The sequence below is a fragment of the Pseudophryne corroboree genome, chromosome 6 (assembly GCF_028390025.1).
Source record: "Pseudophryne corroboree isolate aPseCor3 chromosome 6, aPseCor3.hap2, whole genome shotgun sequence".
In the NCBI taxonomy this organism is placed as follows: domain Eukaryota; kingdom Metazoa; phylum Chordata; class Amphibia; order Anura; family Myobatrachidae; genus Pseudophryne; species Pseudophryne corroboree.
In genome coordinates, this window is record NC_086449.1 from 137,740,986 (window position 1) to 137,764,922 (window position 23,937).

Genomic DNA, 23,937 nt, shown 5'->3' on the forward strand with positions numbered 1-23,937 from the left:
TTCCCTCAAGCTGGCTCTGCAAACAAATACATTTGGATCTATACGCTTTACTATAATATATACCATTGAATTCCCCTTATTGTCTGTACTGCGCAGTCTGTTACTTCTAAATGGCCATAACGTTGGTGCACATGAAGTCTCTGTGAATCCTTAGCCTTAAATGTAGTACACAGGGAGCCTTTACTCTTATTATACTGCGAGAGATAGTCCTGCCAAAGTCCCTGTAGCTCTCTCTACTGAATAAAGAAGATAAATCAAACTTTGTATTCCACAACGCAAACTGATGGTAACTCAATCCAGGACGAATGGAGCCCTAACTGCGGCCCTTTGTAGTCAGAATTTAATTTGCAGTGACTTATCTACACCTGCCTATAGTTATAATTAGTCGGTCTAGACTGTACTGTGCTGTAGGCGGTTATCACTCCGTAAGTATGACTGGTGAACTGACTTCAGGTGATTTTATCCAATTTAGCTTGCTATCATTATCTGGGAAAAATCAGATGAACAGAAAGTAGGATGCCAAGCCAGTTGAAATGAAAACCTCCGACAACTAGTAATTACTGTGCCTGCGCAGCGGCGGCAATGGGTCTGTCTTTCTGGGAGTCTGAAGTATAGTGTGCTGCAGACTAAAAGATATTTTCCTAACAGGGTGAATTACTATTTTATTCAGCCCAGGCAGCTTATAACGTTGAGTTAGCGTAACAAATGCCACTTTAGGCTGAATAAACACTGAATTAAGGGGAGATGTGCTAAATCCCCTTCAGGGGAAGGACTCGTAATATCACTGCTCCTGAGTTAGTAAGTTCTCTGCTATGCTGACGCTCCTTCATCTGTTGTTAAATTGTAGCTGTCCATTAATGAGTCAGGCAACGGTACATGTCCCTGAATGACCAGTCAAGTATTTAATAACTCCCTTTATACTTATTGGTCATACTGTCTCTATGCTTATCAGTGACTGGGAGTACACGCAAGAAGGGCTAGGCGGCACTTTAATATAACCTCGCTGGAGTAATGTCAGTGTGGGAAGCACTGTCACAGGGTTTTACAGATCTTTCCAGAAGCTGTGTGATACATCCAGGATTGGTAGCAATTAGCAGGGAATCCTTTTCATCCTCTCAGCTGTCACCAGGGACTAGTGAAGGAAAGGCTGGCTGTTTTACCTCAGCTCCGCCTCTGACCTGGCCCACCAACAGCCCCCTTCTCTCTGTATCAGTGACGCACTTGCTCCTCCCTTGGCTGTCACTCTCGGCCAGGCCGCTCCTCCGGACACTCCTCCGGCTGTTATAGTAGTGATGCACCGCCTTCCGGAACACCCCTTGGGGGTGGAGGGTCAGGTGCCGTCCCGGTCACTCACGGAGACCGCCTCAGCTGCCCAGAGCACTTCCCCACTCTGGTCTCTATAGCCGCTGGGATGATGGAGTTGGGGTCGCAGTGTTCGGGCACGGAAGATCGGGATCGCTGGGGTCCGGGATCGCACTCCTCTCCTTCCGTCTCCCTGTGTCGCAGCACCGCAGACGCTTCTCCCTCTAACGGTTGGTCCGCGCTCGCCTCCCTTCTTCCTTCACGAGCCCAATGTGTCCACTGGAGGCCGGCGCATGGCAATTCCAGAGCTTTCTGTTCACGCGCCGGCTCCAGTGGGGTGATATCCTCTGCTTGCCCACAGCCACCAATGTTCATCACAGCCACAGCATAACGATGGCTATACTCCACAGTCAGTAATGTGTGGGGGCACATCCCACAAGGTTCCCCAGAGGTTGCACAATTACACATACATAAATATACATATAGGGACACCTATAATGCCCTAGTGGGGGTGTCACACATTCCTCTGCGGGGACCTGGATGACACCTGATTGGTATGGACTCCAAGGTCATTGGAAGTGTACATGCTTCTTCTGTTCTTAAAGTGATGCATCCTATGCCTTCCGGTTTTTACATGGTATACTTACCACACTTTCTCTATGTTTTTTTGTGTGTTGTTTTGTTGTAAATGGTACGGGTCGTTGGGTCGACTCAACTTAGGTCGACAGTCATGAGGTCGACCACTGAAGGTCGACATGGGCACTACGTCGACATGCACTAGGACGACATGTATTAGGTCGACGGGTGAAAAAGTCGACATGAGTTTTTAGACTTTTTTTGATGTCGTTATGTTCGTAAAGTGCCGGTGAACCCCAATTAGTGCACCGTGTCCCCTCAGCTTCGGGAAAGGTGCCTCGCTTCGCTCAGCACAGGTTACCGTTCCAATAGTAGTCCACGTGAATCGTCAACTATGGAAAAATAAAAAAAATGAAAGAAAAAACTATGAGGAAAACTCATGTTGACCTTCTGGCCTGTCGACCTAGTACATGTCGACCTAATGACCATGTTGACCTAATGCATGTCGACCTTCAGTGGTCGACCTAATGACTGTCGACCTAAGTTGTGTCGACCTACCGACCGTATCCCATTGTAAAACTGAAAATCTCAATAAGTATATATATATATATATATATATATATATATATATATATATAAATAAATATATATATGTATATTTAAAGAAAAAAAGAATGGTCTTGAATTTCTTGTCTGTATCATCCTTAAAAGCTGCTGCATTTGGAAAAGGAATACTAGTGACTATAGATAGGGTGACCATAATATTCCTTTAATCTGGGATACCTATGACTTACACAGGTTCTGTGGCTGGCTAAAACCAGGTGAAATTCAGGCTAGAGTTTATCCAGCGACAGAACCTGTGTAAATCATAGGTGTCCCAGATTAAAGGGATATTATGGTCACCCTACTATAGACAATCGCTCCATAGAGGAATTTCCCATACCATTATGAACTCTCCATGTCGGATTCTTGGGAGAAGCACTAGTAATCAGACCCTCCCTAGGAATGCACAATAACAACAATCTGATATTATTTACCTGACTGGTGAGCATTTCTATAGCCTACTCTCTAACCAGTCAAACATTGTCTTGTGGTGTCACTAAGGTGGAGTGACCATATTATTCTTTTTACCTGGGACGCTCATGAATTACACAGGTTCTGTGGCTGATTAAAACCAGCTGAAATGTAGGCTTGAAGTCAGCCAGCCACAGAACCTGTGTAATTCATGAGTGTCCCGGGTAAAAGGGATAATATAGATTGTAAGCTTGCGAGCAGGGCCTTCCTACCTCTATGTCTGTCTGTTTTTACCCAGTTTTGTTCTATTACTGTTGTTCTAATTGTAAAGCACAACGGAATATGCTGCGCTATATAAGAAACTGTTAATAAATAAATAAAATAAATAATATGGTCACCCTAACTAAGGGCACTGCTGAGTGCTGACTAATGGGCATAGTCTCAGAGAAGCAGGACGTAATTTGATCAAGATTCAGGGGTACATTTACTAAGCAGTGATAAGAGCAGAGAAGTGAGCCAGTGGAGAAGTTGCCCATGGTAACCAATCAGCACTGAAGTAACATCTATAATTTGCATACTATAAAATGATACAGAGCTGCTGATTGGTTGATGGGGAAATTTCTCCACTGGCTCACTTCTCCACTCTTATCACTGCTTAGTAAATGTTCCCCTCAGCGAGGGTTTGCAGCATCTGTCCCTTTGCCTACAATTAAGGACCAAGTACTGAGCTGTGTGCCATGCTAGAGTTTTAGCCCATGACGGTTCTAGGATATCAGGTGTGTGTGTGCGACAGTGAGGATTTATTTGCAAAGTGAGTGACAGCTAGTGTATCGCCACCATTTTATGGGGGTGTCTGAGCCTGCGACTGCAAATTCATATGCAGTTGTAAATTCTCAGGAGACTTATTTGCGATGGAACTTCTGAGTATCTATAGCAGGCATGTCAAACTCATGGCCCTCCAGCTGTTGTGAAACTACAAGTACCAGCATGCTTTGCTAGCATACCTTCCACTGATCAGCTGGTAAAGTATGCTGGGACTTGTAGTTTCACTACAGCTGGATAACCATGAGTTTGACATGCCTGATCTATAGGATTGCTCAGATGATGGTTGATGCGTCTTTGTACACAAGTGCCGGATCAGAGACGCTTTCCGGGGCATCTCTGGACAAATCTCTGCTGCAGTAGATACAGCATTTGCATCCATCCTGTACCAAAAGCTGATGGATGATGTGGTCAAAAGAGTACACGGGTAGGCTTACCATACTATCCTTTTAAACTAGGCTTGCAGGGATATTCAATTTGCTCCGAAGAGACATCGGGAGTAAAAACCCCCAATGTTTTCTTCGGGTGCTGCGGTAGGCCTATTCGATTAGCTCAGCCGGTAAAACGTGCATTAACACCTAAAAACACACAGGTTCAGTGAAACCCGTGTGTTTTTGGGTGACGTAGCCCCGTTTTCATCTGAAATCTGAAATCCGTTTTCATCTGTTATCAGGGATTTTGCTTCGCCTGCCAAAGGCAGGTGAAACAAAGTCCCAGATAAGCCGCGACATGCGCCGGCTTATCCTTGGCTAATTAGATAGCACCCGGCGCCGATACATTTACACCCGACAGGTGTCAGGGTAATTGAATATCCCAGTAGAAGTTAGCCAGAACCTGTGTAATTCATTAGTGTCCCGGTTTAAAGGGTTAGTATGGTAAGCCTATACATGGGGAGCGGGAGACTAGAGGGAAATTAGTGAGCTTGCCCACAAGAAAGCAGTTAAACATACATGTTCTTTATTTGCAGTATCTAACTGGCCCGTGATTTCTTCATGTGTCATACTTGCCTACCTGACCCTCTCTATGAGGGAGAAAATGCTCTGTTGCTGGACTTTCCTGGTAATGTATGATTGCCATCACCTGTGGTGAGCTAGTTAATTGATAAGAAAGGTGTTTCACCACAGGTGATGGCAATCATACATATCCAGGAACAGAGCAATTTCTCCCTCATGGAGAGGGTCAGGTAGGCAAGTATGTATAATATGGGGCATAAGTTCACTTCCAATTTTGACACACTTTCTATAACATGACGCCCATTCTGCTGCTGTCTTAAACACACAACTCAGCATGTTAGTCTATTGACCCACCTCGAGTTATATGCTCTCTGAGCCTGGATGACAGGAAGCCTCTGACTCAGGTTGTAGTATAAGATCATAAAGCAAATGAGAGGAAACTGGGTGGAAGGTGTGTCAGTCACCTGGATCTGCTCCCCGCCCCCGGCATCACACTCCTATCTATACCATGAGTTACAGTACATCAAACAACTGTTTCAGAAGAACGGGAGGGAAGTGCATTCTCCAGGAGCCCAGACACTGTGCTGCAGGTAAGGAGGTGATCACCTATAGAAACTTTCACTTTGTGACAGTATATGTAGTTTACAGATAGATGTATGTATATATATATATATATATATATATATATATATATATATATATATATGACACATATCAAATTTACATTTGTACATTTGATGCGTGTTAAAAACCCTTTCATATCACATGTCCATAAGTAATGTTGGTGACCATTTTATCAAATGGTTAGTAAAATATTTCCCGGAATGGCCGGTCCTTTATCTGAGCCCTGGCTGTATTATAGGGAATGGGACATATGCAATGTTTACACAGTTATTAAACCATTATTACTGACCATCTGTCCTGGCTTTTTAGTTGACGGGATGCTCCCTCATTTCTGCTCACATCGCTTTACTTCCTAATTGTACCTTTTGAGTCTGACATGCAGATCTGTGTACTGCATGCTACTGTTATAGCGTTCATGTTGACTGGTGTATATTAATATTTTAAATATTTTGGGCCTCATTTATCAATGAGTGATAAAACCTGTTGCTTATGATAAATGGTGCTCCAGCCAATAAGCTTCTGTCATATTTTCAGCACCTGTCAGTCATGTGTTTGAAAAATGACAGTTGGGAGCTGACTGGCTGAAGCACCATATAGCTTATGCAATGAGTTTTATCATTCACAATGGGCGATATTCAGTTATATTATCACGCCTGATCTCCTGTCTAAAGTGACGGAAGATCATGGGGTGATATTCAATTGATCCCCCATTATCCACATATTGCGCCCATAGCAGTCGGGTTTAGCCGTGTAAAGCAGCAATACCCAACTAAACTGATGGGCATGATCGCGAAAAGTCCTGTTTGAGTGCCCAAACGGGTCACTTTTCATGCATTTCAGCTTGCCATCCCCGGGGGTAGCGAGCTGAAATTATGTTATTGCGCCCATTGGCAGAAACGATTAAATAGCTGTTGGTGGGCACAAACTGGAACTGGAGGGAGGGAAACAATTGAATTTTGCCCAGTGAGTTTTATCACTCATTGATAAATGGGCCCCTTTATTTGAACACTTTTGAAACCATACAATGCATGTTAAATGGTAACCATATAAGTCAGAAACAATCTTTTTGTATATTATTGCATATTTTAGTTTCTCTAACGTCCTAGTGGATGCTGGGGACTCCGAAAGGACCATGGGGAATAGCGGCTCCGCAGGAGACTGGGCACAAAGTAAAAGCTTTAGGACTAGCTGGTGTGCACTGGCTCCTCCCCCTATGACCCTCCTCCAAGCCTCAGTTAAGATTTTGTGCCCGAACGAGAAGGGTGCAATCTAGGTGGCTCTCCTGAGCTGCTTAGAGTAAAAGTTTAAATAGGTTTTTTTATTTTCAGTGAGACCTGCTGGCAACAGGCTCACTGCATCGAGGGACTAAGGGGAGAAGAAGCGAACTCACCTGCGTGCAGAGTGGATTGGGCTTCTTAGGCTACTGGACATTAGCTCCAGAGGGACGATCACAGGCCCAGCCATGGATGGGTCCCGGAGCCGCGCCGCCGGCCCCTTTACAGAGCCAGAAGAGTGAAGAGGTCCGGAAAATCGGCGGCAGAAGACGTCCTGTCTTCAATAAGGTAGCGCACAGCACCGCAGCTGTGCGCCATTGCTCTCAGCACACTTCACACTCCGGTCACTGAGGGTGCAGGGCGCTGGGGGGGGCGCCCTGGGATGCAATAAAAATACCTTAAATGGCTAAAAATACATCACATATAGCTCCTGGGCTATATGGATGTATTTAACCCCTGCCAGTTTTCCACAAAAAAGCGGGAGAAAGGCCGCCGAAAAAGGGGCGGAGCCTATCTCCTCAGCACACAAGCGCCATTTTTTCCTCACAGCTCCGTTGGAGGAAGGCTCCCTGACTCTCCCCTGCAGTCCTGCACAACAGAAACAGGGTAAAACTAGAGATGAGCGGGTTCGGTTTCTCTGAATCCGAACCCGCACGAACTTCATGTTTTTTTTCACGGGTCCGAGCGACTCGGATCTTCCCGCCTTGCTCGGTTAACCCGAGCGCGCCCGAACGTCATCATGACGCTGTCGGATTCTCGCGAGGCTCGGATTCTATCGCGAGACTCGGATTCTATATAAGGAGCCGCGCGTCGCCGCCATTTTCACACGTGCATTGAGATTGATAGGGAGAGGACGTGGCTGGCGTCCTCTCCGTTTAGAATAGATTAGAGAGACACTTGATTTACTAATTTTGGGGAGCATTAGGAGTACTCAGTACAGTGCAGAGTTTTGCTGATAGTGACCACCAGTTTTATTTATAATCCGTTCTCTGCCTGAAAAAAGCGATACACAGCACACAGTGACTCAGTCACATACCATATCTGTGTGCACTGCTCAGGCTCAGGCCAGTGTGCTGCATCATCTATTATCTATATATAATATTATATATATCTGTCTGACTGCTCAGCTCACACAGCTTATAATTGTGGGGGAGACTGGGGAGCACTACTGCAGTGCCAGTTATAGGTTATAGCAGGAGCCAGGAGTACATAATATATTATATAGTGAGTGACCACCAGACACACAGTGCAGTTTATTTAATATATCCGTTCTCTGCCTGAAAAAAGCGATACACACAGTGACTCAGTCAGTCACATACCATATCTGTGTGCACTGCTCAGGCTCAGGCCAGTGTGCTGCATCATCTATATATATATTATATATCTGTCTGACTGCTCAGCTCACACAGCTTATAATTGTGGGGGAGACTGGGGAGCACTACTGCAGTGCCAGTTATAGGTTATAGCAGGAGCCAGGAGTACATAATATTATATTAAAACAGTGCACACTTTTGCTGCAGGAGTGCCACTGCCAGTGTGACTAGTGACCAGTGACCTGACCACCAGTATATATAATATTAGTAGTATACTATCTCTTTATCAACCAGTCTATATTAGCAGCAGACACAGTACAGTGCGGTAGTTCACGGCTGTGGCTACCTCTGTGTCGGCACTCGGCAGCCCGTCCATAATTGTATATACCACCTAACCGTGGTTTTTTTTTCTTTCTTTATACATACATACTAGTTACGAGTATACTATCTCTTTATCAACCAGTCTATATATTAGCAGCAGACACAGTACAGTGCGGTAGTTCACGGCTGTGGCTACCTCTGTGTCGGCACTCGGCAGCCCGTCCATAATTGTATATACCACCTAACCGTGGTTTTTTTTTCTTTCTTTATACATACATACTAGTTACGAGTATACTATCTCTTTATCAACCAGTCTATATATTAGCAGCAGACACAGTACAGTGCGGTAGTTCACGGCTGTGGCTACCTCTGTGTCGGCACTCGGCAGCCCGTCCATAATTGTATATACCACCTAACCGTGGTTTTTTTTTCTTTCTTTATACATACATACTAGTTACGAGTATACTATCTCTTTATCAACCAGTCTATATATTAGCAGCAGACACAGTACAGTGCGGTAGTTCACGGCTGTGGCTACCTCTGTGTCGGCACTCGGCAGCCCGTCCATAATTGTATACTAGTATCCAATCCATCCATCTCCATTGTTTACCTGAGGTGCCTTTTAGTTGTGCCTATTAAAATATGGAGAACAAAAATGTTGAGGTTCCAAAATTAGGGAAAGATCAAGATCCACTTCCACCTCGTGCTGAAGCTGCTGCCACTAGTCATGGCCGAGACGATGAAATGCCAGCAACGTCGTCTGCCAAGGCCGATGCCCAATGGCATAGTACAGAGCATGTCAAAACCAAAACACCAAATATCAGTAAAAAAAGGACTCCAAAACCTAAAATAAAATTGTCGGAGGAGAAGCGTAAACTTGCCAATATGCCATTTACCACACGGAGTGGCAAGGAACGGCTGAGGCCCTGGCCTATGTTCATGGCTAGTGGTTCAGCTTCACATGAGGATGGAAGCACTCAGCCTCTCGCTAGAAAACTGAAAAGACTCAAGCTGGCAAAAGCACCGCAAAGAACTGTGCGTTCTTTGAAATCCCAAATCCACAAGGAGAGTCCAATTGTGTCGGTTGCGATGCCTGACCTTCCCAACACTGGACGTGAAGAGCATGCGCCTTCCACCATTTGCACGCCCCCTGCAAGTGCTGGAAGGAGCACCCGCAGTCCAGTTCCTGATAGTCAGATTGAAGATGTCAGTGTTGAAGTACACCAGGATGAGGAGGATATGGGTGTTGCTGGCGCTGGGGAGGAAATTGACCAGGAGGATTCTGATGGTGAGGTGGTTTGTTTAAGTCAGGCACCCGGGGAGACACCTGTTGTCCGTGGGAGGAATATGGCCGTTGACCTGCCAGGTGAAAATACCAAAAAAATCAGCTCTTCGGTGTGGAGGTATTTCACCAGAAATGCGGACAACAGGTGTCAAGCCGTGTGTTCCCTTTGTCAAGCTGTAATAAGTAGGGGTAAGGACGTTAACCACCTCGGAACATCCTCCCTTATACGTCACCTGCAGCGCATTCATAATAAGTCAGTGACAAGTTCAAAAACTTTGGGTGACAGCGGAAGCAGTCCACTGACCAGTAAATCCCTTCCTCTTGTAACCAAGCTCACGCAAACCACCCCACCAACTCCCTCAGTGTCAATTTCCTCCTTCCCCAGGAATGCCAATAGTCCTGCAGGCCATGTCACTGGCAATTCTGACGAGTCCTCTCCTGCCTGGGATTCCTCCGATGCATCCTTGCGTGTAACGCCTACTGCTGCTGGCGCTGCTGTTGTTGCCGCTGGGAGTCGATGGTCATCCCAGAGGGGAAGTCGTAAGCCCACTTGTACTACTTCCAGTAAGCAATTGACTGTTCAACAGTCCTTTGCGAGGAAGATGAAATATCACAGCAGTCATCCTACTGCAAAGCGGATAACTGAGTCCTTGACAACTATGTTGGTGTTAGACGTGCGTCCGGTATCCGCCGTTAGTTCACAGGGAACTAGACAATTTATTGAGGCAGTGTGCCCCCGTTACCAAATACCATCTAGGTTCCACTTCTCTAGGCAGGCGATACCGAGAATGTACACGGACGTCAGAAAAAGACTCACCAGTGTCCTAAAAAATGCAGTTGTACCCAATGTCCACTTAACCACGGACATGTGGACAAGTGGAGCAGGGCAGGGTCAGGACTATATGACTGTGACAGCCCACTGGGTAGATGTATGGACTCCCGCCGCAAGAACAGCAGCGGCGGCACCAGTAGCAGCATCTCGCAAACGCCAACTCTTTCCTAGGCAGGCTACGCTTTGTATCACCGCTTTCCAGAATACGCACACAGCTGAAAACCTCTTACGGCAACTGAGGAAGATCATCGCGGAATGGCTTACCCCAATTGGACTCTCCTGTGGATTTGTGGCATCGGACAACGCCAGCAATATTGTGTGTGCATTAAATATGGGCAAATTCCAGCACGTCCCATGTTTTGCACATACCTTGAATTTGGTGGTGCAGAATTTTTTTAAAAACGACAGGGGCATGCAAGAGATGCTGTCGGTGGCCAGAAAAATTGCGGGACACTTTCAGCGTACAGGCACCACGTACAGAAGACTGGAGCACCACCAAAAACTACTGAACCTGCCCTGCCATCATCTGAAGCAAGAAGTGGTAACGAGGTGGAATTCAACCCTCTATATGCTTCAGAGGTTGGAGGAGCAGCAAAAGGCCATTCAAGCCTATACAATTGAGCACGATATAGTAGGTGGAATGCACCTGTCTCAAGTGCAGTGGAGAATGATTTCAACGTTGTGCAAGGTTCTGATGCCCTTTGAACTTGCCACACGTGAAGTCAGTTCAGACACTGCCAGCCTGAGTCAGGTCATTCCCCTCATCAGGCTTTTGCAGAAGAAGCTGGAGGCATTGAAGAAGGAGCTAAAAGGGAGCGATTCCGCTAGGCATGTGGGACTTGTGGATGCAGCCCTTAATTCGCTTAACAAGGATTCACGGGTGGTCAATCTGTTGAAATCAGAGCACTACATTTTGGCCACCGTGCTCGATCCTAGATTTAAAGCCTACCTTGGATCTCTCTTTCCGGCAGACACAGGTCTGCTGGGGTTGAAAGACCTGCTGGTGACAAAATTGTCAAGTCAAGCGGAACGCGACCTGTCAACATCTCCTCCTTCACATTCTCCCGCAACTGGGGGTGCGAGGAAAAGGCTCAGAATTCCGAGCCCACCCGCTGGCGGTGATGCAGGGCAGTCTGGAGCGACTGCTGATGCTGACATCTGGTCCGGACTGAAGGACCTGCCAACGATTACGGACATGTCGTCTACTGTCACTGCATATGATTCTCTCAACATTGATAGAATGGTGGAGGATTATATGAGTGACCGCATCCAAGTAGGCACGTCACACAGTCCGTACTTATACTGGCAGGAAAAAGAGGCAATTTGGAGGCCCTTGCACAAACTGGCTTTATTCTACCTAAGTTGCCCTCCCACAAGTGTGTACTCCGAAAGAGTGTTTAGTGCCGCCGCTCACCTTGTCAGCAATCGGCGTACGAGGTTACATCCAGAAAATGTGGAGAAGATGATGTTCATTAAAATGAATTATAATCAATTCCTCCGCGGAGACATTGACCAGCAGCAATTGCCTCCACAAAGTACACAGGGAGCTGAGATGGTGGATTCCAGTGGGGTCGAATTGATAATCTGTGAGGAGGGGGATGTACACGGTGATATATCGGAGGGTGAAGATGAGGTGGACATCTTGCCTCTGTAGAGCCAGTTTGTGCAAGGAGAGATTAATTGCTTCTTTTTTGGGGAGGGTCCAAACCAACCCGTCATATCAGTCACAGTCGTGTGGCAGACCCTGTCACTGAAATGATGGGTTGGTTAAAGTGTGCATGTCCTGTTTTGTTTATACAACATAAGGGTGGGTGGGAGGGCCCAAGGACAATTCCATCTTGCACCTCTTTTTTCTTTTCTTTTTCTTTGCATCATGTGCTGATTGGGGAGGGTTTTTTGGAAGGGACATCCTGCGTGACACTGCAGTGCCACTCCTAGATGGGCCCGGTGTTTGTGTCGGCCACTAGGGTCGCTAATCTTACTCACACAGTCAGCTACCTCATTGCGCCTCTTTTTTTCTTTGCGTCATGTGCTGTTTGGGGAGGGTTTTTTGGAAGGGACATCCTGCGTGACACTGCAGTGCCACTCCTAGATGGGCCCGGTGTTTGTGTCGGCCACTAGGGTCGCTAATCTTACTCACACAGCTACCTCATTGCGCCTCTTTTTTTCTTTGCGTCATGTGCTGTTTGGGGAGGGTTTTTTGGAAGGGCCATCCTGCGTGACACTGCAGTGCCACTCCTAGATGGGCCCGGTGTTTGTGTCGGCCACTAGGGTCGCTAATCTTACTCACACAGCTACCTCATTGCGCCTCTTTTTTTCTTTGCGTCATGTGCTGTTTGGGGAGGGTTTTTTGGAAGGGACATCCTGCGTGACACTGCAGTGCCACTCCTAGATGGGCCCGGTGTTTGTGTCGGCCACTAGGGTCGCTTATCTTACTCACACAGCGACCTCGGTGCAAATTTTAGGACTAAAAATAATATTGTGAGGTATTCAGAATAGACTGAAAATGAGTGTAAATTATGGTTTTTGAGGTTAATAATACTTTGGGATCAAAATGACCCCCAAATTCTATGATTTAAGCTGTTTTTTTAGTGTTTTTTGAAAAAAACACCCGAATCCAAAACACACCCGAATCCGACAAAAAAAATTCGGTGAGGTTTTGCCAAAACGCGTTCGAACCCAAAACACGGCCGCGGAACCGAACCCAAAACCAAAACACAAAACCCGAAAAATTTCAGGCGCTCATCTCTAGGTAAAACAAGAGAGGGGGGCACTAAATTGGCATATTAATATATACAGCAGCTATATTAGGGAAAAACACTTATATAAGGTTATCCATATATATATATATATATATATATATATATATATATATATATATATATATATATATCTATCTAGCTAGCGCTCTGGTGTGTGCTGGCAAACTCTCCCTCTGTCTCCCCAAAGGGCTAGTGGGGTCCTGTCCTCTATCAGAGCATTCCCTGTGTGTGTGCTGTGTGTCGGTACGCTGTGTCGACATGTATGAGGAGGAAAATGGTGTGGAGGCGGAGCAATTGCCTGTGTTAGTGATGTCACCCCCTAGGGAGTCGACACCTGACTGGATGGTCTTATGGAAAGAATTACGTGATAGTGTCGGCACTTTACAAAAGACTGTTGACTACATGAGACAGCCGGCAAATCAGTTGATACCTGTACAGGCGTCTCAAACACCGTCAGGGGCTATAAAACGCCCGTTACCTCAGGTCGATACAGACACTGACACGGACACTGACTCCAGTGTCGACGGTGAGGAAACAAACGTATTTTCCAGTAGGGCCACACGTTACATGATCACGGCAATGAAGGAGGTTTTGAACATTTCTGATACTACAAGTACCACAAAAAAGGGTATTATGTGGGGTGTGAAAAAACTACCAGTAGTTTTTCCTGAATCAGATGAATTAAATGAGGTGTGTGATGAAGCGTGGGTTTCCCCCGATAAAAAACTGCTAATTTCTAAAAAATTATTGGCATTATACCCTTTCCCGCCAGAGGTTAGGGCGCGTTGGGAAACACCCCCTAGCGTAGATAAGGCGCTCACACGCTTATCAAAACAAGTGGCGTTACCGTCCCCTGATACGGCCGCCCTCAAGGAACCAGCTGATAGGAAGCTGGAAAATATCCTTAAAAGTATATACACACATACTGGTATTATACTGCGACCAGCAATCGCCTCAGCCTGGACGTGCAGTGCTGGGGTGGCTTGGTCGGATTCCCTGACTGAAAATATTGATACCCTGGACAGGGACAATATATTATTGACTATAGAGCAAGGATTATGGACGCGACAGTGGTCAGGGGATGCGGATTCCAAACGGCATATGGAAGTATTGCCGTATAAAGGGGAGGAGTTATTTGGGGTCGGTCTATCGGACCTGGTGGCCACGGCAACGGCTGGAAAATCCACCTTTTTACCCCAAGTCACCTCGCAGCAGAAAAAGATACCGTCTTTTCAGGCTCAGTCCTTTCGTCCCCATAAGGGCAAGCGGGCAAAAGGCCACTCATATCTGCCCCGGGGCAGAGGAAGGGGAAAAAGACTGCAGCAAACAGCCTCTTCCCACGAACAGAAGCCCTCCCCCGCTTCTGCCAAGTCCTCAGCATGACGCTGGGGCCTTACAAGCGGACTCAGGCACGGTGGGGGCCCGTCTCAAGAATTTCAGCGCGCAGTGGGCACACTCGCAAGTGGACCCCTGGATCCTGCAGGTAGTATCTCAGGGGTACAAATTGGAATTCGAGACGTCTCCCCCTCGCCGGTTCCTGAAGTCTGCTTTACCAACGTCTCCCCCCGACAGGGAGGCGGTATTGGAAGCCATTCGCAAGCTGTATTCCCAGCAGGTGATAATCAAGGTACCCCTCCTACAACAGGGAAAGGGGTATTATTCCACGCTGTTTGTGGTACCGAAGCCGGACGGCTCGGTGAGACCCATTTTAAATCTGAAATCCTTGAACACTTACATAAAAAGGTTCAAGTTCAAGATGGAGTCACTCAGAGCAGTGATAGCGAACCTGGAAGAAGGGGACTATATGGTGTCTCTGGACATCAAGGATGCTTACCTCCATGTCCCAATTTGCCCTTCTCACCAAGGGTACCTCAGGTTTGTGGTACAGAACTGTCACTATCAGTTTCAGACGCTGCCGTTTGGATTGTCCACGGCACCCCGGGTCTTTACCAAGGTAATGGCCGAAATGATGATTCTTCTTCGAAGAAAAGGCGTCTTAATTATCCCTTACTTGGACGATCTCCTGATAAGGGCAAGGTCCAGAGAACAGTTAGAGGTCGGAGTAGCACTATCTCAAGTAGTACTACGACAGCACGGATGGATTCTAAATATTCCAAAATCGCAGCTGATTCCGACGACATGTCTGCTGTTCCTAGGGATGATTCTGGACACAGTACAGAAAAAGGTGTTTCTCCCGGAGGAGAAAGCCAAGGAGTTATCCGACCTAGTCAGGAACCTCCTAAGACCAGGCCAAGTGTCAGTACATCAATGCACAAGGGTCCTGGAAAAGATGGTGGCTTCTTACGAAGCGATTCCATTCGGCAGATTCCACGCAAGAACTTTTCAGTGGGATCTGCTGGACAAATGGTCCGGATCGCATCTTCAAATGCATCAGCGGATAACCCTGTCTCCAAGGACAAGGGTGTCTCTCCTGTGGTGGTTACAGAGTGCTCATCTCCTAGAGGGCCGCAGATTCGGCATTCAGGATTGGGTCCTGGTGACCACGGATGCCAGCCTGAGAGGCTGGGGAGCAGTCGCACACGGAAGAAATTTCCAGGGCTTGTGGTCAAGCATGGAAACGTCACTTCACATAAATATCCTGGAACTAAGGGCCATTTACAATGCCCTAAGTCAGGCAAGACCTCTGCTTCAGGGTCAGCCGGTGTTGATCCAGTCGGACAACATCACGGCAGTCGCCCACGTAAACAGACAGGGCGGCACAAGAAGCAGGAGGGCAATGATGGAAGTGGCAAGGATTCTTCGCTGGGCGGAGAATCATGTGATAGCACTGTCAGCAGTGTTCATTCCGGGAGTGGACAACTGGGAAGCAGACTTCCTCAGCAGACACGATCTCCACCCGGGGGAGTGGGGACTTCACCCAGAAGTCTTCCACATGATTGTGAACCGTTGGGAAAAACCAAAGGTGGACATGATGGCGTCCCGCCTCAACAAAAAACTGGACAGATATTGCGCCAGGTCAAGGAACCCTCAGGCAATAGCTGTGGACGCTCTGGTAACACCGTGGGTGTACCAGTCAGTGTATGTGTTCCCTCCTCGTCCTCTCATACCAAAAGTACTGAGAATCAGAAGGAGAGGAGTAAAGACTATACTCGTGGCTCCGGATTGGCCAAGAAGGACTTGGTACCCGGAAATTCAAGAGATGCTCACGGGAGACCCGTGGCCTCTACCTCTAAGAAAGGACCTGCTCCAGCAGGGACCATGTCTGTTCCAAGACTTACCGCGGCTGCGTTTGACGGCATGGCGGTTGAACGCCGGATCCTGAAGGAAAAAGGCATTCCAGATGAAGTCATCCCTACCCTGATCAAAGCCAGGAAGGATGTAACCATACAACATTATCACCGTATTTGGCGTAAATATGTTGCGTGGTGCGAGGCCAGGAAGGCCCCTACAGAGGAATTTCAACTGGGTCGTTTCCTGCATTTCCTGCAAACAGGACTGTCTATGGGCCTCAAATTAGGGTCCATTAAGGTTCAAATTTCGGCCCTGCCAATATTCTTCCAAAAAGAACTGGCTTCTGTTCCTGAAGTTCAGACGTTTGTCAAGGGAGTACTGCATATACAGCCTTCTTTTGTGCCTCCAGTGGCACCTTTGGGATCTCAATGTAGTTTTGGGATTCCTAAAATCACATTGGTTTGAACCACTCACCACTGTGGACTTAAAATATCTCACATGGAAAGTGATAATGCTGTTAGCCCTGGCTTCAGCCAGGCGTGTCTCAGAATTGGCGGCTTTATCCTATAAAAGCCCTTACCTAATTTTTCATACGGACAGGGCAGAATTGAGGACTCGTCCTCAATTTCTTCCTAAGGTGGTTTCAGCATTTCACTTAAACCAGCCTATTGTGGTGCCTGCGGCTACTAGGGACTTGGAGGATTCAAAGTTGCTGGACGTAGTCAGGGCCCTGAAAATATATGTTTCCAGGACGGCTGGAGTCAGAAAATCTAATTCGCTGTTTATCCTGTATGCACCCAGCAAGCTGGGTGCTCCTGCTTCTAAGCAGACGATTGCTCGTTGGATTTGTAGTACAATTCAGCTTGCACATTCTGTGGCAGGCCTGCCACAGCCAAAATCTGTAAAAGCCCATTCCACACGGAAAGTGGGCTCATCTTGGGCGGCTGCCCGAGGGGTCTCGGCTTTACAACTTTGCCGAGCAGCTACTTGGTCAGGGGCAAACACGTTTGCTAAATTCCACAAATTTGATACCCTGGCTGAGGAGGACCTGGAGTTCTCTCATTCGGTGCTGCAGAGTCATCCGCACTCTCCCGCCCGTTTGGGAGCTTTGGTATAATCCCCATGGTCCTTTCGGAGTCCCCAGCATCCACTAGGACGTTAGAGAAAATAAGAATTTACTTACCGATAATTCTATTTCTCATAGTCCGTAGTGGATGCTGGGCGCCCATCCCAAGTGCGGATTGTCTGCATTACTTGTACATAGTTATTGTTACAAAAATCGGGTTATTGTTGTTGTGAGCCATCTTTTCAGAGGCTCTTTCTGTTATCATGCTGTTAACTGGGTTCAGATCACAAGTTGTACGGTGTGGCTGGTATGAGTCTTACCCGGGATTCAAAATCCTTCCTTATTGTGTACGCTCGTCCGGGCACAGTATCCTAACTGAGGCTTGGAGGAGGGTCATAGGGGGAGGAGCCAGTGCACACCAGCTAGTCCTAAAGCTTTTACTTTGTGCCCAGTCTCCTGCGGAGCCGCTATTCCCCATGGTCCTTTCGGAGTCCCCAGCATCCACTACGGACTATGAGAAATAGAATTATCGGAAAGTAAATTCTTATTTTTCTGTGGTGTAACTATGTAGTATAATACTGTGGGCAGTATTTACTAAAGGAAAAATGCGGTAAAAACACAGTTTTCGGGGTTTTAACCGCATTCTCAAATGTAGTAAACCCTGGCTGCCCACTTACTGATGCGGAGGGTATTGCCAGCTTTTTATGGTGATACTCTATAAAAGCCTATGGGCCTCTTACCGCATTGCCTTGTGCCCTCATGCTGCCCCCTCACCTGCATGTTAGCTGCCTCCTGGCATGCTCTCTGATTCCCTCAACCTCAAGGGAGGAGGAGCCCAGGACTGACTGGAGAAGTCAACTCCCGGGGCTGATAGGTGACAGAGACCCCCGCACATCCGGACCACCAGGTATCGCAGGGGGCCTCTGTCATTGCATTGCGATAATAATCGCATGTGTTAGTACATATGCGATTAGCGGCAATGTATATTAGTATTCCTGCCCTGAATATGGTAAGAATAAAGATTATTAATGTTTATAATATACATAACCACACTCTACCTTTCCTAAAGGGGATAGTTTGATAGAAAGAAACAAGAAACGCTGGGTGTACGTCCTGATCATAGGGGGTAATTCCAAGTTGATCGCAGCAGGAATTTGGTTAGCAGTTGGGCAAAACCATGTGCACTGCAGGGGAGGCAGATATAACATGTGCAGAGGGAGTTAGATTTGGGTGTGGTGTGTTCAATCTGCAATCTAAATTGCAGTATAAAAATAAAGCAGCCAGTATTTACCCTGCACAGAAACAAAATAACCCACCCAAATCTAACTCTCTCTGCACATGTTATATCTGCCTCCCCTGCAGTGCACATGGTTTTGCCTAACTGCTAAAAAAATTCCTGCTGCGATCAACTTGGAATTACCCCCATAATACATAGTAAATACATCAAACAGTTATTATCACAGAGACTCTGACCCTAGATCACTGAGAACTGGCAGAGGGACTTTAATCCAAAGCCAGTGTTTTTATCTGCATGTTCTAAAGTCGACACTAGCCGTGTACCTGATTCTGATGCACAGTGTGTACTATGTTCCACCTTTATGTGTCTTATTAGGTACCAAGTTAATATAGCCAGCCTGCTGTAATCACATCAGACAATGGGGTAAATGTATTATATCTGCACGTATCATGCTAATATAACACTTCACCTCTTTACCAAGTGGCTAACCTTAATGCTGATGCGCTGCGTCTCTCCCCAGTCAGCTCCAGTGCGCATGTGCGAGATCTCGCTACTCTCGCGAGATCTCCTATGCAGCCTGCAGCCGCCACAGCTGGGAACAGAGCTGTTCCTGCTGTGGTGAATGAGCAACAACACCTACAGCTGTAGAAATAGGTAGCTGCAGGCAGCAGGTGTCGGACTGACCGTTCTTACATTGCCTGCATATCAGCAATGCATATCTCCCAGTAATGACAGGGGTGCATAGCGACCCTGTCATCTTGCACACTGCTGCATTAATACATGGGGGGAGCGGTATCTGCGCATATAACGTGTGCTGATACCACTTCCCCCTATATCACCACTTCATACATCTACGCCAATAATTAATTGCAGATCTTTAAAACGAATATTTCATCTGCTGTCAAAAGTCTCTTGGGTTTATGGAATCTCCATGCTTGATATTACACTTGCGCATAGGGCTAACATAGATTCCTGCAGCAAAGACTGGTGATGTATCAAGCAGTGAAGAGTGGGGAAGTTTCCCATAGCAATCCATCACCTTATAGAGTGTAGCACAAAATAGTAGGTGGCACTCGTAGCGCACTGATGTGTATGCACTGCGGATCCAGTTTAATTTCCTGGGGCAGAGCTGGCACACCCAATGCCAACATAAAGCACTGCATCACTGGGACATGTCTAGTCCAGAATTGCAAACATATTTTGGCTGAACAAACCATTTGCATGTAGTTACTGAATAAAGCCAGGATACTGGATCTAAAAAGTAAGTTATCAGACCAATGTGTCTCTGATGGAATTGACTATGGGGCTAATTTAGACCTGATCGTATATGTGCTAAATTTAGCACATCTACGATCAGTCACACAGACATACGGGTAGACGCCCAGCACAGGGCTAGCCTGCCCCACATATCAGTCGTCGCACAAGTACAAAAGCATCGCACAGCGGCGATGCTTTTGTACTTCAGGAATAGCTCCCAGCCAGAGCACCTCTTGCGCACTGGCAGGGAGCTACTCGTCACTGCCAGGGTCGCAGCAGCTGCGTGTGATGTAACGCAGCTGCCGCGGCCCGCCCCCCCCCCCCAACAGTCCGGGCACGCCTGCGGTACCCGGACCACGCCCCCTAAACGGCGGCCAAATGCCGCCGGCCTGTCCCCTTCCGCCCAGCGACCACCTCTACCTGTCAATCAGGCAGAGGTGAACGCAGGGCTATGACAGCCGTCGGCTGTCTGCCATGCGCCAGCGCACTGCGGCACCAGTGCATGCGCAGTTCAGACCTGATCGCTGCTGTACGAAAACGTACAGCACCGATCAGGTTTGAATCAGCCCCTATGTTGTCTGCTACATGGGGAGACCATGAGGTGAATGATATCATCCAGGAGGAGAATTTCCAGCCTTACATTTCTGGAATTGGGCATCCTGCGGAAACAGCATATGATCCCTGCTACAGATTATCTCCAGCCTCACCAGGGTGTCAGGGGAAAGAGAAAAGGAAATAAAGATACTGTGGCCCTCATTCCGAGTCGTTCGCTCTGTATTTTTCATCGCATCGCAGTGAAATTCCGCTTAGTGCGCATGCGCAATATTCGCATTGCGACTGCGCCAAGTATCTTTGCTATGAAGATAGTATTTTTACTCACGGCTTTTTCCTCGCTCCGGCGATCGTAATGTGATTGACAGGAAATGGGTGTTACTGGGCGGAAACACGGCGTTTTATGGGCGTGTGGCTGAAAACGCTACCGTTTCCGGAAAAAACGCAGGAGTGGCCGGAGAAACGGGGGAGTGGTTGGGCGAACGCTGGGTGTGTTTGTGACGTCAAACCAGGAACGACAAGCACTGAACTGATCGCACAGGCAGAGTAAGTGTGGAGCTACTCTAAAACTGCTAAGTAGTTTGTGCTCGCAATATTGCGAATACATCGGTCGCAATTTTAAGATGCTAAGATACACTCCCAGTAGGCGGCGGCTTAGCGTGTGTAACTCTGCTAAATTCGCCTTGCGACCGATCAACTCGGAATGAGGGCCTGTATATAATACAATGCAATCTGGGTGTTAGGATCCAAAAGAGCCATATACTCAGATTGTCTTACATTTTATAGAATGTCCTTGATAAATGCTACCTCCTAGCTGATTGGTTGCTATGGGCAACTTCCCCACTGGTCCACTTCTCCACTCTTTTCACCACTTGATATATCAACCCCACAATATTTGTATTTCCTGTTCTCGTGTTCGCCCTCCAAAGAGGGGTACACACGTAGCGATTTTTGCTTAATTTCTAAGCAATCTGACTAGATTGGTTAGAAATAGAGATGTGCGGCGGGCACTTTTCGTGTTTTTGTTTTGGTTCCAATTCACCACTTGTGTATTGGTTTTGCCAAAACCACCCTTTCTGGTTTTGGATCTGGATGATTTTTAAAAAAACATAAGAACAGCTAAAATCACAGAATTTGTGGGTATTTTTGATCCTACGGTATTATTAACCTCAATAACATTAATTTCCACTCATTTCCAGTCTATTCTGAACACCTCACAATATTGTTTTTAGGCCAAAAGGTTGCACCGAGGTGGCTGTATGACTAAACTAAGCGACACAAGTGTGCGGCACAAACACCTGGCCCATCTAGGAGTGGCACTGCAGTGGCAGACAGGATGGCACTTAAAAAACTAGGCCTCAAACAGCACAAGATGCAAAGAAGAAAAAAGGTGCAAGATGGAATTGTCCTTGGGCCCTCCCACACACCCTTATTTTGTATAAACAGGACATGCACACGACTGTGGCTGAAATTACTGGTTTGTTTCGGCCCCCACTATAAAAGAAGCAATAAATCTCTCCTTGCACAAACTGGCTCTACAGAGGCAAGATGTCGACTTCATCCTCCGATTCCTCACCACTTTCACTGTATACATCCTCCTCCTCACAGAGTATTAATTCGTCCCCACTGGAATCCACCATCACAGGTCCCTCTGTACTTTCTGGAGGCAATTGTTGGTAAAGGTCTTCCCGGAGGAATTTATAATTAATTTTGATCATCATCTTCTCCACATTTTGTGGAAGTAACCTCCTACGCCGATCGCTGACAAGGTTACCGGCTGCACTAAACACTCTTTCGGAGTACACACTGGAGGGGGAGCAACTTAGGTAAAATAAAGCCAGTTTGTGCAAGGGCATCCAAATTGCCTATTTTTCCTGCCAGTATACATACTGACATGCCTACTTGGATGCTGTCACTCATATAATCCTCCACCATTATTTCAATGGTGACAGAATCATATGCAGTGACAGTAGACATGTCAGTAATCGTTGGCAGGTCCTTCAGTCCGGACCAGATGTCGGCACTCGCTCCAGACTGCCCTGCATCACCACCAGCGGGTGGGCTAGGAAATCTTATCCTTTTTTCCTTGCAGCCCCAGTTGCGGGAGAAAATGAAGGAGGAGCTGTTGACGGGTCACGTTCCGCTTGAGTTGACAATTTTCTCACCAGCAGGTCTTTGAACCTCTGCAGACTTGTGTCTGCCGGAAAGAGAGATACAACGTAGGCTTTAAACCTAGGATCGAGCAAGGTGGCCAAAATGTGGTGCTCTGATTTCAACAGATTGACCGCCTTTGAATCCTGACAAATTGAATGAAGGGCTCCATCCACAAGTCCCACATACTTTGCATAATTGCTCAGTCTAAGCTCCTCCTTCAATTTCTCCAGCTGCTTCTGCAAAAGCCCGATGAGGGGAATGACCTGACTCAAGCTGGCAGTGTCTGAACTGACTTCACGTGTGGCAAGTTTGAAGGGTTGGAGAACCTTGCACAAGATGGAAATCATTCTCCACTGTGCTTGAGTCAGGTGCATTCCCCCTCCTTTACCTTTATCGTAGGTGGATGTATAGGCTTGAATGGCCTTTTGCTGCTCCTCCATTCTCTGAAGCATATAGTGTTGAATTCCACCCTGTTACCACCTCTTGCTTCAGGTGATGGCAGGGCAGGTTCAGGAGTGTTTGATGGTGCTCCAGTCTTCGGCACGTGGTGGCTGAATGCCGAAAGTGGCCCGCAATTTTTGGACATATGGCAGCAGAGGACACCACCGTGACTGAACTGATGCAGCACAAGACACCACCACTGGACTGATGCAGCACCACTGGACTGGACTTATACAGCAGCACTGGACATATGGCGGCAGAGGACGCCACCACTGTGACTGGACAGATGCAGTACAAGACACTACCATTGAGGACGGAGACACGTCCTCTCTCTACACTCTCCAATACCGGAGTGAAAATGGCGGGGACGCATGGCTCCTTATATGGAATCCAAACCCCACGAGAATCCGACAGCGGGATGATGACGTTTTGCCTCGTTCTGGCATCCGAGACAGGTGGGCAAACCCAAGCCTGACTTGGTTCCAGGATCGTGACGTGAAGTCCGGGGGGGGGGGTTCGGTTCCCTGAGAACCGAACCCGCTCATCTCTACTTAGGAACGAAGCACACATCGCTCCGTGTGTATGCCCCATAGCGATGCGAGGCCCCGAGCGTTGCTAACGCCGGTTCTAGATTTGCCTGCATTCAGGCGCAATCTAGTCAGATCGCTCACTTCACCACTGGGTGAAGCGAGCGTCCTGCCCCCCCCCCCCCCCCCTCGCTCAGCACACATCGCGCTGTGTGCTGAGCGTTCTGTGATAGATCGCTCGGCACACATCTCTCCTCGTGTGTACTGGCCTTTAGACTCAGGCGTGTGAGGCAGTGTTATCTGTTAAGGCAACTGTCCATTATAGAAGTATAATGATCAGAAACTTCCAAAAGCTATTTGGCCTATTATTATTTTACTATAATATTACATACCCTCCAACATTTTACACAGAAAAATCGGTGCAAATCAGGAA

At 47.2% G+C, this 23,937-nt stretch overlaps 1 protein-coding gene across 4 annotated transcripts in view; it reads left to right on the top strand.

Moving 5' to 3' along the window:
- Positions 1 to 4,819: 4,819 nt before the first annotated feature.
- LOC134935055 (caspase-7-like) overlaps positions 4,820 to 23,937 on the top strand; it is a 45,809-nt gene continuing 26,691 nt past the window's right edge. The window contains exon 1 of one of the 4 annotated variants that reach the window (XM_063930358.1): positions 4,820 to 4,905. Coding sequence is in view for 1 of the 4 variants with exons in the window: in XM_063930359.1 (XP_063786429.1) it covers positions 5,176 to 5,257 (82 nt within the window). In the remaining 3 variants the exon portion in view is untranslated. The other 3 variants (XM_063930357.1, XM_063930359.1, XM_063930356.1) reach the window with 3 other exon arrangements.